This window comes from Atta colombica, unplaced genomic scaffold, assembly GCF_001594045.1.
Source record: "Atta colombica isolate Treedump-2 unplaced genomic scaffold, Acol1.0 scaffold33, whole genome shotgun sequence".
In the NCBI taxonomy this organism is placed as follows: Eukaryota; Metazoa; Arthropoda; class Insecta; order Hymenoptera; family Formicidae; genus Atta; species Atta colombica.
Genome location: NW_017259437.1, coordinates 986,019 through 1,001,901, shown reverse-complemented (window position 1 = coordinate 1,001,901; position 15,883 = coordinate 986,019). Strand labels below are relative to the sequence as shown.

Genomic DNA, 15,883 nt, shown 5'->3' with positions numbered 1-15,883 from the left:
ATTTAGATTATTTTAATATAATTTTAATATAATATATGTATCATGGATCTTTTATAATATACTGTTTTATGTTTCATAAAGTTTTGGATAAAAATTACGAAGCAGAATCACAAAATGTTTATATAACCAGATGCGAAAGAAATGTTAATCGGTCACACATATCTTAAATCTTCATTTGCGGCTGGACAATCTTAGAAATGTTGCGGTAAGGCCGGCGAGGCCACGAAAAGCGCGTTATCGCGGGTGCAATTGCACCTATTGTGTCCATGACTCACCTTTTCTAGATTAATTAGCAATATTTTTCCATCTTCAATTACCCAAGTAGATTCCTCTAGTTTGACCTCGTGCGGAAAATCCCCAGCGAGAATTGGTGGATGGCCTTTCAGTCCACAGCTTAAATGTTTCTTTGCAATCGACACAACCACATCTTTCGGTCTGGCCGAAAAGTTTATCTTTAATGGTACTCTAATCTGTAAAAATGCAAAATAATGCAACTTTACGTGTTCTCTCGAACGCGTATCATTCACATGTGGCGGCTACGAAACTTGCATGAAAAGAAATTTCGTTGATAATTTGTCATAAAAATAAGGAGTCTATTTAAAAGAATATCACATATTTCATACAATTTGTTTTCTTATAATTATATTTTCTATTGTGATAATGTTTTCCTACAATCAATAGAAAATCCTTCCTTTAATCAATATAATAAATTTGTATCAATTTATTTTGATGCATAATGATTGTATTTCAAGTCTGACAACTTGAACCGCCGCGCAATCTTAGAACCGATAATTGTATTTGTATTTATATATTCACATACGATTATTATTAAGCAAGACACGCTTTGATCGAAAATGGCTTTTTTCTCTATTATTTGTGTTAACCACTTTAACCACTTTTCTATTTCACTTAATATTGCTCAACATAATGACATGCAAAAACTCTGCAGACTCTCATGGATAATTAATATCTCCAAAAGAGAATGGATAGATGATAGGGAGGAGAATTGTTTTCAGCTTGTTTTTTGTCCTTCTACGATTACGATCTCATTGCAAATCATTGTAGTTCGAATCATATTCTGTGATCTCGGACTCAGATTTCGGAAACGAAAAATCGTAATGACCTCAGAAGAAAACCTTGAACATTTGGAAGGTTCGTGAGGGCATTCGAATCTTACGAGCTCGAATTGAAAGATGAAAGGCACATTGTAACAATGAAGCGAAATGGCAAAGGTTCGATATTTCTGGGATACACGTCATTAACCACGAAGAATACTCGCTTTAATTGATAGCAAGTATATGCGGATCAGAGCTTGATTTTAAGTTATTGCCAGTTCAAAAGAGAATCAATAGTAAATTGATCGTGAATGTTTGCTTTATGTGAAAACATTCGAATTTGGAGTGTCGAACAATCGCTTTTCTATCGAGTCATCAATTTGCATGATTATCTGAATCATTATGTATGAAAATCATAATTATCGATAATCTCATATTCATTAAAATCAAGACTGTGTATTACATGCCAATTAAAAATATCATGATTTTGATTGGGAGAATTCTAGATGAGAGATCTTTAAATAAACGACTAATCTCTGAAAAAGTGCATATTCTCATATGCAAAAAATTATTTGAATTTGAACGATTTGACACTGAAGAATTACATCACACCTATACGACGATGCAAAATGAATTGATCAATTAAATTATTTCGTAAAGAATTTGTATTTTTCACGTCTTGTAAACATCTAATTTATGACTTTACGGTTATATCAGGAATACTGCAATGTTAGATATGATTTAATTGTTTTGTTTTTCGATATGTTCTTTTTCAAGTAAACAAACTGTTCGTTAAACGCTTCTGGCTATCCGGAGAAGAAGATTTATAAATCGTTAATATGTATAAAATTAAGATAATTGTTTCAATAATTTTAAGATAATTGTTTCAATAATTTATTAGTTAATATAAATTTCCAAAGCTTCTCGTTTGAGGAGTTGCTAGGATATGGTTTTTTTCTTATTGACTCAATTTTAATTTTATATATTTCAAATCAGGATCCACTTCAGTTGGGAACCTGTTAGTGACTCACATTTGACGGAAAGTTCAACGAATTAGGATTTGAAATATGTATTGCTGAAGAGGATTCCAAAGAGAGCCGAAATATTCAAAATAAAGAAGATTACATACAATCGATTAATAGTATAGAATTTAATCATTGGCACCTTCATCAGTCTATGACTCTTGGTGACTCTGTATAGATTGTTTATTTTTATTTTTTATTTTTAAAAATAGTGATCTTGAATTTTTAATTTAATTATCTTATCACGGATAGTCAAGTATCCGTTTGAACCTTCGTTCTGACGTGAATTATAAAATGAATAGTAAAATTCATTAATACATATTCATGTATCGTCGCAACCGAGTAGTTTCTGCGCATCGGACGTCTCTATATTTCAATTCCAATTTGTGACGGGTAAACAATTCAAGTTGCTGAAGTTTATTACATATGTAAATCCTGCTGCATTATCTTGAACCTTCTCTCGAAATTTATCGATTCACGTTATTGTGAGTGACAAGGTAAAGTCTCACACATTTACGTAATTTTCACGTTGCGTGGCTCACAACTTCTTGTAACTCATTACCGTATAACTCGTCACTCGCAACATAATCTTTTCCGTTTGGATTTAATTAACGTCTGGATGATCAAAAAAATTATATATTTATTTCGTATATATTTTTACTCATTACAATATTTTATGATATATCGATTTCCAATGAGGAGATCGTAGCAGTTCACACGCGATCCGACTCATCTTTCTTTTGTTCTTGGATTTCCAGAATGACGACAACGACGTGGCGGTAAAGCCGGGTGCACCGGTGCGTGGAAACGGATCATGGCTACCGACTTTGCGTCCGACGTTAACAAAATGGAATATCATTATAAAAGCGGCATAAGAAGGCGAGGAAGAAGATGGCTATAATAAAGCTACTTACTTTGTCGAGGTCTACCCTAAGTAGACTGTGACGTATACTTTAATAATCTACGAAACATTGGAATCCCCGCTATAAAGTTCAATTCATGCGTCATAATTAATTCTTAGTGTATATGATGATTTTTCAGTTCTTTACTATACGATGAGTAATTTCGTATCTCGGGTTAATTTTCATTACTTTCACAAGTATACAAAAAATAGTAGTAAGTATTTCTAATATTTAAAAGAAAAGAAATGTGCAAAGATATGAATGACCCAATCGCGTGTATTAAGAGTTAAGAATTCATACTATCACTTGCTTTTTATAATCACAATAATACTCCATTTCTTTTTTGAATGCCATTATTTGGCAATATTTTCTCAAAGAATTATTCTAAAGTAATCTAAAGTATATCTATTCTAATACACTGGCTGTTACAATCGATTTCTGAACAATGTTCGAACATTGTATCGAGTCACGTACATATAAGCGCAGCAGTAAACATTTATAATTTAGTGACTAACGTGCTGTTCTTATGTGTATTATGATTGGCAATCACAGCTGTATTGACACAGCTCGCAGAAGTTCTTACAGAGTAAAGAATGGATTATCTCTGATTGTACGTTATAAAGATGTTTAAATAAGATCATTTCAAATAATCATAGTACAAAGATCTCAGATTTCTTCCGTATTTACGTTCGTAAATTATTTTATTTCAAACGTTTGAAAGATCGCATTAACATATTATTGTGATCTTATCTTATACGGAAATTAACTAATACTTAAGGCCAATTATTTTTTGATTGTATCATTTTAAAAAATTTAATAAGAATAACATTTCGTTTATAATATAAAAAATTAAAAAAAATAAATCATCAAAAATGAAAGATAAATACAATTATAGACTACTATTATTTTGTCAATTTTAAATTTTAACAATTTCACAAGGTGATTTAAATTGTTTTCCTTTCCAAGAAATAAAACCAAGTAAACTTGTCAATAATGTTCGAATAACAAAGCATAAATACATCGTCGGTCAATGAAATATGATAAATGTTAAAATAAAGAAAAATATCATTTGCTCATTGTTTACATATCACAACATTATATTGCTATTCTTATCACTTTGACCTAGCACCCGCATAAAATAGACGTATTATATTGATGCTTCTCAAAGACTTGTGAAATGTTTGTTTTTACCATTGCATTAAGATTGGATTTGTGAGATTGTTTTTAAGATATGTTTTTTACGAGTTTTAAAAATAACACGAAGATTACACATTATACGAATTCATAGTCTCGAAGTAGTGATGAAGCTTCGTCCGCAACCTCGGCATTCGACTTATCGTCGTGAGCAAGCGAACGTGACTTTGAAGGTTGTTATCGGCCGTGCATCGTCTCGTTCGTGAATAATCGATTTATTTGGCTCTTCGTCGGAATCCTTGATACTGAAATATCGGATACATCTTTCTCGTTTGCGTAACTGAATAGTTTGTTTATTACTCACAGTATCAAATAACATAGTATCGAATAACAATAACCTCTTTTCGACTCGTGTCGAGATTGACATTTGTATTCTCGACATTTGCATTTTCGATATATAAACAAAATAAAACTTTCATCTAAAACTTTCCTATTTAGGTATGAGTTTTTAATAGTAGGTATATCGAATAAAATAAAATTAATCACAATCAATGTAATCACACAGATACTTAATAAATACGATATCTCAAGACACCAAGATGTTTGTGAGTACAAATAAAAATACGCGCGAAAAGTTAATATATTACTTAAATAACCACCAAACACAACTAGTAAAATAAATTTAATAAAATATTAGTCAAATGTTATAATCATCACTCTTCAAGATGAAGATCAAGAATATCTATCCATTTTTATATTTTATAGCTTGTCTTATATATCTCTTTAATTAAAGGTCAATTTTTCGTTCTATTCTTTCGTTTTCATTGTAGCTTCTGACAGAGATATATAATGTTAAAGGAAAAAATTAAAGGAATAAATTTTAAAAATTCGATGGATTACAGTCTCATTTTAGAAAAAGGATACATCTTCATTTATCGATTTGACATTCAGATTACTTTGTAACCATTTTTAAATTAGTAAAAGCATTGGAAAATAATTAACATTGATTATATATTCGAAAAAAATTATCGGAAAGAATGTTGAAGACAAATTGCTGTAATTTCGAACAAAAAAATAAAAATTTTGCGAAACAGTAGTAGAAATATCAAAAGAAAAACGATGAGAATAATTTATATAAAGATGGCTATTTATATTGACAGTTTCCATTTATACCTATTAGCGTGAATAAAGATTGATTCATAAATGCTTATTCTAGAGTCAAATGAACATGAAATAAAGTAATAAAGTGCATACAGTAATTGATTCTACGTGAATCTGTAAATATTCATGGATGATAACAGACAAATGAAGGAAAATCATGTCGAACATAAAAGACTGGGAATAAAATAAGCATTTGAATGTCATTTAGTGCCAATCTGCATGGCAAATTGACTTTACATAACATGTTACGAATTACCATCAAATCATAAAATTATTCTAATACGTTTAATTATATTTAGTTGGAAGTTTCCACAGAAATCTTTGAGATATCTATTCTATTGACATTCTATTGTAGAATTATATTGTAAAGATTTTGTCATACTATTGTAATGATATCGCATTCTGTAAATAATGTCGGCCGCGAATAAAAATTAATACAAGATGTTTCTCACGTTGTTAATAACGCTACAAAATCTGATATTTAAATTAGTAATTACATACACAAATGGTGTCTCACAAATGATTTTTCATAATCAACCTGTTATAGCAAAAGATATAATTATCCCGTGACAGCCGTTTCATTTAAGGCGTATTTTTACAAAACTAAATACTGTTATCGCTAATTGGTATTTATGATAAGACATGTAAATAAACATGTAATTTATAGTTTCCAATAGATATTATATAACTTCGATAAATAAATATATATAATCCAGAAACCTATATATTATCAATTTACATATTTCTGTAATAATCAACAACTATTGTAAATAATTATTGCTGCATTTACATTGCACGGAAAAGATAATAGCACAACATTTTCAGAGATGAAGTCTCAGCATTAAAAAAAAAACACATTGTAATTGCTTATAGAAAGTAGAAAAAATTACAAATATTTTACAGTTACTTATAAAAAAAATATTAATATTTTATATATACAAGGTTAGACAAAATTTAAAGAGTATTTATGAGTATTCTAGATAATAAAATAAAATAACAATGAAAAACATCAAAATTGTGAATTCGGCGTTTTTTAATATTATAAATGTTTAAACATTCATATTAGCCTTTTTGCGCGTAAATATTTAAAATACTCAAAATCACAGAATTATGAATGAAATTTCAATAAAAATATCTTTTAATTATAAATATTTAAACATTTATTTTAATGTACAAATGCTTGAAGCACTTTTTACATGAATATTTAAACATTACATCATTGTATATACATATACAGGATGTCCCACAGGATACCCTGTATGTATAAATATTACGAATGCGATATATTTTCCTATTATTCACCATTATGCCAATATGCCAGTAGTTTCGTATTCACGATTACGATAAAAAGGAGCTAAGGAGTAGAAGCCAATGCGATCGAAGAAGTGCATGATCGAAAGGATATGAGAAGATCGATGAGCTTCTCGCATCGAGCGCGCAAGTATACAGGTGCATCGCGTATTTCTACGAAAGTACATGCATCGTGTGCATCGTTTTGTACGCGAGAAGAAACGAATTCGAATGGAAGAGAGATGAATCGAGAGAAGGAGGTAAAGGAGATGGGAGGCACAGATAAATCGGCGCCTACGAACGCGTATCCGGCTCGAGGAAAGGATTAGGATTCTCGACGTTGATTTTGTGCAATTCGCAATGATCAGCGGATCCAGGGGCGGGGATAGAGACGAGACAGGGTGTGCGCAATACACGTTAATACGCGCGAAAACGCGATGGGTAATTTATAGGTATGAAAAGATGTTGCAAAAGACACGCCGCTTGCTGAGATTAAAACGGAGAAGTTGCCGTCGCGATAATAAGCGCCGACAATGGATGTGCTTCCCAAAGCAAAAGTGCATCGCGTCAGGGGCGTTAAGATAAAAATTGTTACAGCCTGTAGATGCGGAATTCAGGTCGCGGTGAGGAGTAAACCGGAGAGGCGGGAGGCCGTAGGTAAATATTTCTTCACACCACAATCTGGAATCGGGCTAATGTAGGTCGAGCGTTACTTTACTTCAATCATTAATATATTTATCTTCATAAATAAGCGGATGTAACACGCAATTCATGTTCGCGCGAAATCGTGAAGAATAAGACCAGAGGTACTCGATAAGATTAGATACATCCGGCGATATATTAAGTAATAATCGTCTTATTGCAGATACATATATTAGGATTGTTCATTTTAATCAATCTTCTAGAATATCTCTAAATCCTTAAATTTAAGACAAAAATGTTTTAGACAAAAGTTGCTCAGTTGCACTAGGGAGAAAGAAGATAGTGATTTTGGTTAATCTTGAAAAGATGTCCTTAAGATTAGATCAAGATTACTTAAAATTTTTTCAATTAAAACTTCCATTTTTTTTCTTTCCATTTTTTTTCATATTTATGCCGATTTCTTATCAAAAAACATTATAATAAAGAAGATGAAGAGAAGATGAACTTGAGGACAATGTGCTAACTAAGGTCATCATCTTCTTTTCATTTCAAATTTAATTGCTTTAAGATAAGTAGATTGACTAAGCATATTGATTTGTTAACTTTCAAGCCTCATAATTTCTAAAGTACTTAATGAAAAAATACTTTATTATATTATATTATATTAGTGTCTTAAAAAATTTTGTAGTCAACTATATAAATATGAAATAAAAAAAATAGGAGTTTCAATTTAAAAAATTTTAGATAATCTTGATCTAACCTTAAGGACATTTTTTTAAAGGCAACCAAGGCAATCATCTTTCTCTTTAGTAACTAAGCAACTTTTATCTGAAACATTTGTTTTAAGGGGATGCTAAAATCATATCTATCTTATGGATCAAATGCAATTATTTTCCTAACTCTATACAGATTTAAAATTCTTTTCCACAATTAAAGCATAAACGATAGTCCAAACCGATTGACTTTATATTAAAAAACGAAAAAAAAGTTAGAAAATTCTAATTTTTATCCCTACAGTCCAAGCAATGTTATTAAACCCAGTCCATGAGGCATGTTGATTTTTCTCCATGTTTTCTACTTTCAATAATCGTTGATTGACGAGATTCACGAGGCAGAGAGTTCTTTTAATATTAATCATTTGGAGATTTGTCGCGACATCCAGGCGCGATACATCGTCGACGGGGAGAGGCAGGTGCGGCTTTACTACCATGATGGTACCAACGACGTGTCGCCCTCGGTCTTCTCGGCGAAATCGTGGTCCAATGGTAATAGCGGCAATGTGCGTGCCAGTCAAAATTCCAGGTGGTCGGGTGAGACCGGTTCCTCCCGAAAAATTGGCGCCGAGCTGACCACGTTTCGGGTCAAAGAACGGCCTTGCCTCTCGTCCGTCTCTCACTCCTGCGGCCTCCTCTCCACTTCCATCACCTCTCCCGTGGTGACTGCTTCTCGCGCTCGCGTCCTCGCGATTCCCCTCTTCACCTTGATTCGCCATCGGCATCACCATCGATGTCAGTGGCGTAAACATTGATCTTATGTCAAAGAAAAAAAAAAATAAGATGTAGATAAAATTGCGTGTCTCACGGTGAAGGATGATTCTGAGATCATTGTACATATCGAGCGGTTTCTATTTTTACGATGTCCAAAATCAACGACTGTTTATCTCTTAAATAGGAAATTTAAATGGAAAGAATATATTTATTACTCGATCGGATTATATTTGAGAGGCATGCTAATTCTAATCTAAAATTCGATATTAGCATAAATCAAATCGTATTCAAAGCAAGTGATTAAATACGTCACTACTTAAAGATTTCTGTCTAGTCGACAACATCCTTGACGAAGTGTGAACGAACAAGACTAACTTTCGATAGATCCTTCTTGACCTCTTCTTGACTTCAAGCAAATTGTTCACGTAAACAAAAATTTGTGAGTTACGACAGATCAGTTTATCAAGCAAATAATGCTTTATACGTGATCGCGAAAGGCAACAAAAGCGAGCAACAGTACGAAAATAAGCACTCTCTCTGTCTCGTGTTTATAAGGAACTCGAGCAATAATAAGACTCTCTACTCCAGTTTGAGAAAGCGCCGTGTTGTAATCTCAGATAATTTCGCGTGAACATACCTGGCCGTAGATGGTCGCTGACTTATTACCGATTTGTTCGCTTTAGATGCGCGATGACTTTATCCCGTATCCCTTATCAATTACGCGTGCTTAGTCGTAACCCATTCAAAAGCCTCACTGCAGTCTTAAGGCAGTAGTAATCATGTACAATTCGGATAGCAGATGCTCCTGTCAAACTTTTTACTAATATTTATACGAGAAATTTACCTTACGAAACTTACTCCTGTTCATTATAGTTATATACTATGAAGAGTTCAAGTATCCACACGTAAAGAAATATGAACAAGACGGAACAAGTGTTATCTTCATTGCTCATAATTCTTATAAATGTTGCGCAACGCACATGAATAACGCAATATGACGTTAATCACGAGGCCGAGTTGATTGATATACGTTAAGATTTTCACGAGAGAAATGAAGTTTTTCGACGTTAAACGATAAATATCGATGTATGGATAGATAGGCTAATAATGCACACGTGGAAAATTGCTTGGCCGATGCTAGATGAGCGGTAATAACAATCGCTCTACTTTCGCGGATTTGCGGCGAATGCGCGTTTTGCAAATTGCGCCCTGGTGTAATGGTCCTTTTCGTTCGGAGGCACGCGTGCGAGATCGTTGCTGCCGACGCGCACATACGCGCTACTTACGCAATTACCAAGAGAAGGAGACCGGAGAAAAGGAAAGAGGGTACGCGTGCGGGAGAGAGGAATGGTGTGCCGCGACCGCCAAAAGTGAAATCGAAAGATGGAGGAGGACCAAGCGGAGATAGGGAACTTCAAGATGCTAAATCAAAAAGGGAAATGAAATGAGTATGCAAATCCCTTGACGCGATCTTCGTATCGCTTAGAACTTAGGCAATCGACGATCGAAGCAACGATCTCTTGCGCTATAAAAATATTAGGAATTCTATTGGTCTTCACGTTCTGCTTACGCAATTTGTACTGAAAGCTATAATTTCAAAGACTCGGTATATACTTACGAGCATATCTCGTGTAATAAAATAAAATAAGTTGTTAATTATTAGTCAGTAAACTAAACATATCGTATCCTTATTTCAAAAGTGACGCAGTTGAATTAATTTTGTCTTTGTAAATAGTTTTCTCCTTTTTCAGAAAAGAGAAACAATTATTTTTCAACTTAACGGAAAATTATTGACTAATCAAATAATATCAGTAAAAAGAAGTGTGTTCTTATTCTTCTAAAAAGATAATCAAATGTTTTTGTCATCTTTTACAATTCTTAAAAATCACTTTTGAATTGTGACAATTTTGAAATCTTATACACAAATTATATAATAAATTATATAATAAATTTGAATTCATATTAAAAATGATATAACTCGAAATATCGCTAACAGTTTGTATTTATTATCATCAGCTAAAATGACTGAATTCAAAATAAAATTTCTTCAAACTTCGATCACCAAATCTTAACTCTATAAATGTTTTCTGCAGAAGAGGTTCCTTTTTATTTACAAAAATAACATAATTCAAAGCGTGTCACTTTTATGTTAAATTAGTTAAATTAATTTGCCTTTGATTGTTGATTGATAGAATAATCTTTATCTAACTAACTTTTGATAATAACATGGTAATAATCAATTTTTTCGTGTCATTTTTGAAGCATGAAATATTAGTAAAATAATATTTAATAAGTATTATGTAAATCCAATAACTTTAATAGCTTGTTAAAACTCTACACTGTAGAGTTTAGAAATATAACATGTAAATAAAGCTCACAGTTATAAACGAAATTAAAAGTACTGAATGATTTAACTGAAAATTAAGTACAGTAGTTACTCAAATTAAATGAATGTGTACATTAAATTTATGAAATTTAATGTACTTTTCATAAAATTTTATTAAAATTACATTAAATTTCATAAATTTTCATGAAAAATACATTAAATTTTATGTACATGTACACAAATATACTTTTTAGTTAAAAATACATTAAATTTAATGTCATGAAATTAAATTTAAATTGTGTAACTTAAAAATTAATAAAATTTAAGAACATTTCTAACAGTGTATTTCGTCGTTTGAGATTGTATTATGAAAGGGTGTTCTATTAGAAGCGAGAGAGAGTATATGCTGTGATACGTAGAGAAATACCACAGTAGCGTGAATAGGTACGAGCTCGTAGGAATATTCGAATTATCGGTGTTTAGAATCGAGAAGAATACCTTTTCCGGTGCCTTGTTAAAGGACCACCCACGTGCATAGCTTGTTATGTATAACATTATGTATAACACGCGAAAACTGCGCGAGCAATCGCAACCCCGTTAACTATGCTTACGCAAACCGTGCCATTGATGACCATTGTTCTCAGAGCAAGCGAATGCCTATCGTCGACTTGTTATAAGGATTACGCATTTTTTCAGTTTTGTTCGATTGTGCCTCTAACTGATTTGAAAGCGAAAGAGTATATAAAGAGATATATAGTTATAAAAGGTTTAGTGATGAAAATTGTAGATTATTATCAGCAGGTAAATGTAAACCGACATTTCCGGTTATTTTCAAATGTACATTATCTAATCATATTCTAATACAGAAGCATTTGGCAACCACATCCTTAAAGATCGATCTTTTTTATCTAACAAAAATCGATGTTAATTAAATTTTAAATGAGAAGATATGTAAAGATATAAAGATATATATAAAGGTTTATGTCACAACATGTTTCCTCGTAAAAAAATTTAATACAAAGGACGCTAAATAAATTGTATATATTGATATCTATTTCGAATTTTTAAATACGATAAAAATTTCATTAAAACATATAACTTACATTAAAAACAAAAAAAATGTAAAAAATTCTATCGAGACTATTTTTAACGCAAGAAAGAGAGAGAGAGAGAGAAAAAGAAAGAGCCTTTTAATTCCATAATAAAAAAAACCGTTAGAATTGAGGATAAACCATTTGTAATCGCGCGATTTCAACCTTTGATCAGTGAACAGGTATCTGTTATGTTTTAGAGAGAGAGAGAGAGAGAGAGAGAGAGAGAGAGAGAGAGAGAGAGGAAGGCCCAAATATCTTTCGCTTTAGATCATTTGGGAATTTTACAAAAGATCAAAACATAAAAGGTTGGGCAATGAGCCAGATATAAATACAAAAGACTATTTAATAATATTAGATTACAAACGTTTCAACTCCGATCGAGTCATTTTCAATGTTAGAAAACAAATTTAAATTTACAAAATCATAAGCCTAAATATATCTGGCTCGTTGCCCAACCTTTTATATTTTGATTTATTCGAATTGAGTCATCGTATTTCTTTTTATTTTTACGAAAGATGATAATTTATTTCAATTCCTCGATATAATATTCCTGATTAAAATTATGATAAATAACGATATAAAAACAGATATATAATGATAGAGAGTTTTTTCTTAGGGACACATTATTCATGGAATTCTATCCTTTTATGTCTAATGAACGATAAAGATAGAAATGATACAAATAGCGCTAATAGAAAGAGAAAAATTCACGTCTCCTCAAACGCATCTGTAGTTATATTATATCTCATTCTTCGATTTTTATAATATTGCGTTAAGTTTTTCTCTTTCTATATTTCTCAATACTATTGTAGATAAACAAATTAAAAATACAAGTTTTCTTGTATGAATTTTCGCTTTATAAATCTGTAATGTAATAAATTCTTTTTTACATTGAAAAAAAAATTGTTCATAAATTAATTATTTATTTTAGATTAAATTAAGTTAATTATCTTTCTTTCTTTCTTTTGTTGGAATGTATGTATTTAAGTAACATATAATATATATTTAATTCAATGTGTACATTCTCTTCATCGTAAGAATTAAAAACCAATTAAATTAATTTTGTCAAATAAACTATTTTTTTCAGTGTATAACTGAAAAACACAGATTATTATAATCGAATTGCCGCAATAACCTAGCAAACGTATATAAAAACTTCAATAAAAATTAGAATTAAATCCTACGTGCAAAAAAGTCCTGAATATCATTGGGCAAATAAATGTCAAAAATCTATATTTATATATTGTATATCATTCTTGATTACATCTTAGGAATTGTCTTCTAAAAGTTTAAGATACATTTCAGAAATCATTAATGTATCTGAAATACGATGAAATAAAATTTACATTTTATTGAATAAGCCATAAAAATATTATTCCATTAATTATAATTATAATTAACGAATTTGGTATCGATTTGTGTACGTCATAAATTTATATTATTAGGTTATTTACACGGTTTTAATAAAATGTTAAGGTGTAGAACTCGTTCCTCAAAGGCGTTAAATGCCACAGCGCTCGTATATACTACTGTTTTGTAAATATCTCCTTGACATGCTTGCGCACAAAAATGTGTGTACGCGGACGGGATCGTTACGAACGCTCGATTACGTTTAAGTGCATCATTATATCTTGTTTTTGAGCGATACTGCAAAATATCGACGATTGGCCGCTCGGTAGTTAAACGTATAACTAATAATCCTCGTGTATAACGGGAACGACAATGTCTATTACGATGATGCATATCATAATTTGTCGAGTAACATGCTCGGAATGCATTCGCAAGGGATGATTTGCTCATAAATTTTTACGAGGTACCCAAGCATTTTAATTACGTATAATGACATCCGCTCTTACGTAACTATTAATACAACAAATAGTTACAACTCACACGCACACATTCGCCTTTGCAATATTTAAAAGCAATTTCATGTTGATATGTTGTTAATACTCTTCCTTAGGCTCGTTATCCTGAGGTGTGGTACGCGTGGTTATCTATTTCTTCAGCGATTATTCTGTTTTATAGATGGATGGAATTGGCAGATTATATGCATTTTTCACTATCAATGTACATCATAAATATTATTATCTTCTTTCTTTTTACTTTCATGCTTGTCATATATCATCGATATGACGTGTGTATACCGCTAATTACTAGCAAACTGTCACTCGGTAACGATCTCTCCTTGTCCCCCCTCCACGATTAAGAACACGCTATAGTAACGAAGGATTAATTGCCGGTTGCTGAAGTACACTCGGATTGGGAAATAAAACCGATTTCACGTGATTATTATTACGCGCTTGATAATTATCGCTGTCATTAATTTAAGAATTATTTTAATTAAGAATGACCATACAGATAATTTTAATCTGCTTTATCTTTCATCATCGGCGTACGCATATTTTCGCGCAATAAAAAGCTTTTATTGATTTCACGATAGGTACCGTGATCGTCGAGCAAATTAATTTCATCGGTTGCTGCATCAGAGAACAGCCGACACTTCCAAGGAGCGAAAAGGAGTGCGACTAAGCCGCTAGTTGAAAATCGCTCGGATCGCGATTATTGATCTGGGTCAGCGAACACCTTTCACGCATCAGTCGAACATTACTCAACATTAATCGTTACAATTTCTTTGTTCATGTTGAGTGCCAGGAAAATTACCGCGTCGCAAATGTATGTTATACTGTTTGCGCATCGTTTGCAATAATGTCCATTCAAGATCAACGTCATCAAACTCTGCATATCGTATACTGATCCTTATCATCTTTTGTTGCTTATAAAAATCTAACAACGTCGAACGTGCGACGAAGAAACTGCCATATATAAACCAGAAACTGTTGGGATTGTTGAGAAAGAGTGTCTTCCATACTCGTCAAGGTAGCCGAGCGGAACCTCTCGCGGTCGATAACTTCTAAGGATCATTAACGTCTTTTCTAGGGGGATTACACGTCATTGAGAAGAGTGACGCGCGGTAGATGGCTGCAGAGAAGACTACGCGTATTGGGAAACGATGCGAGGTTGATCCGGGTCGCTTCCACGACGAACGGCGAACGGTCGGCTGGCCGACTCTCGTTTCCCTCCATGAGCGGCGACGACGGCAACTCTCGCGTTCGCAGTCAGTGACACTACGTCGGTGTCAAGGACTCCGAAGGATGAGCAGAAGTCTATAAATTTATTGGATTATTTTGCGTATATGTTACAAGGCTGTGCGCGGCCAAGTGACACACCGTGCGAAATCGCACGACGTGCTGCCCAATCTATGTTCCTTCTTCCGCACAGTGCATCAATCAATGTCACTGATCGTAATTAATGATGATGATGGTTTGATAATGATTAGATCGGCTTGAAATAGATAAATTATTCCAAGTGACAACGCACAATTTATATAGATAACATTTCTAATATCCAATGTTATATATTTTACCTGTTTCTTATTTTCATAAAAATATCTTTTCTCAAAAAGAAATTAATAATTTTCTTAATGCAGTAACATAATTTTCTTATGTTACTAATTTAACTCTTATATTAATTTAGAATCACTGATATTTTTCGCGAATAAAATTTAGAAGCACATCTAACAAAATTGTAAATTATGTATCAAGATGCCATTTCTTAGACATAACAAATTATTCAAATTTATATTTTTATACATTAAAGTAGAAAACAAACAAATAATAACAAACTAATAACAAACAAACTTTCAATAATTCATAGAATAAATGTATTTTATAACTACTTTGCTACACACTGCTTTGTTACACACAATTATA

At 32.1% G+C, this 15,883-nt stretch overlaps 1 protein-coding gene across 1 annotated transcript in view; it reads right to left on the bottom strand.

Moving 5' to 3' along the window:
- Window positions 1-15,883, bottom strand: part of LOC108690572 (nuclear migration protein nudC) — a 90,973-nt gene that overhangs the window by 951 nt on the left and 74,139 nt on the right. The window contains exon 5 of the mRNA XM_018197945.1: window positions 276-470. Within this exon, the coding sequence (XP_018053434.1) occupies window positions 276-470 (195 nt within the window). The remainder of the gene's footprint in view (window positions 1-275; window positions 471-15,883) is intronic.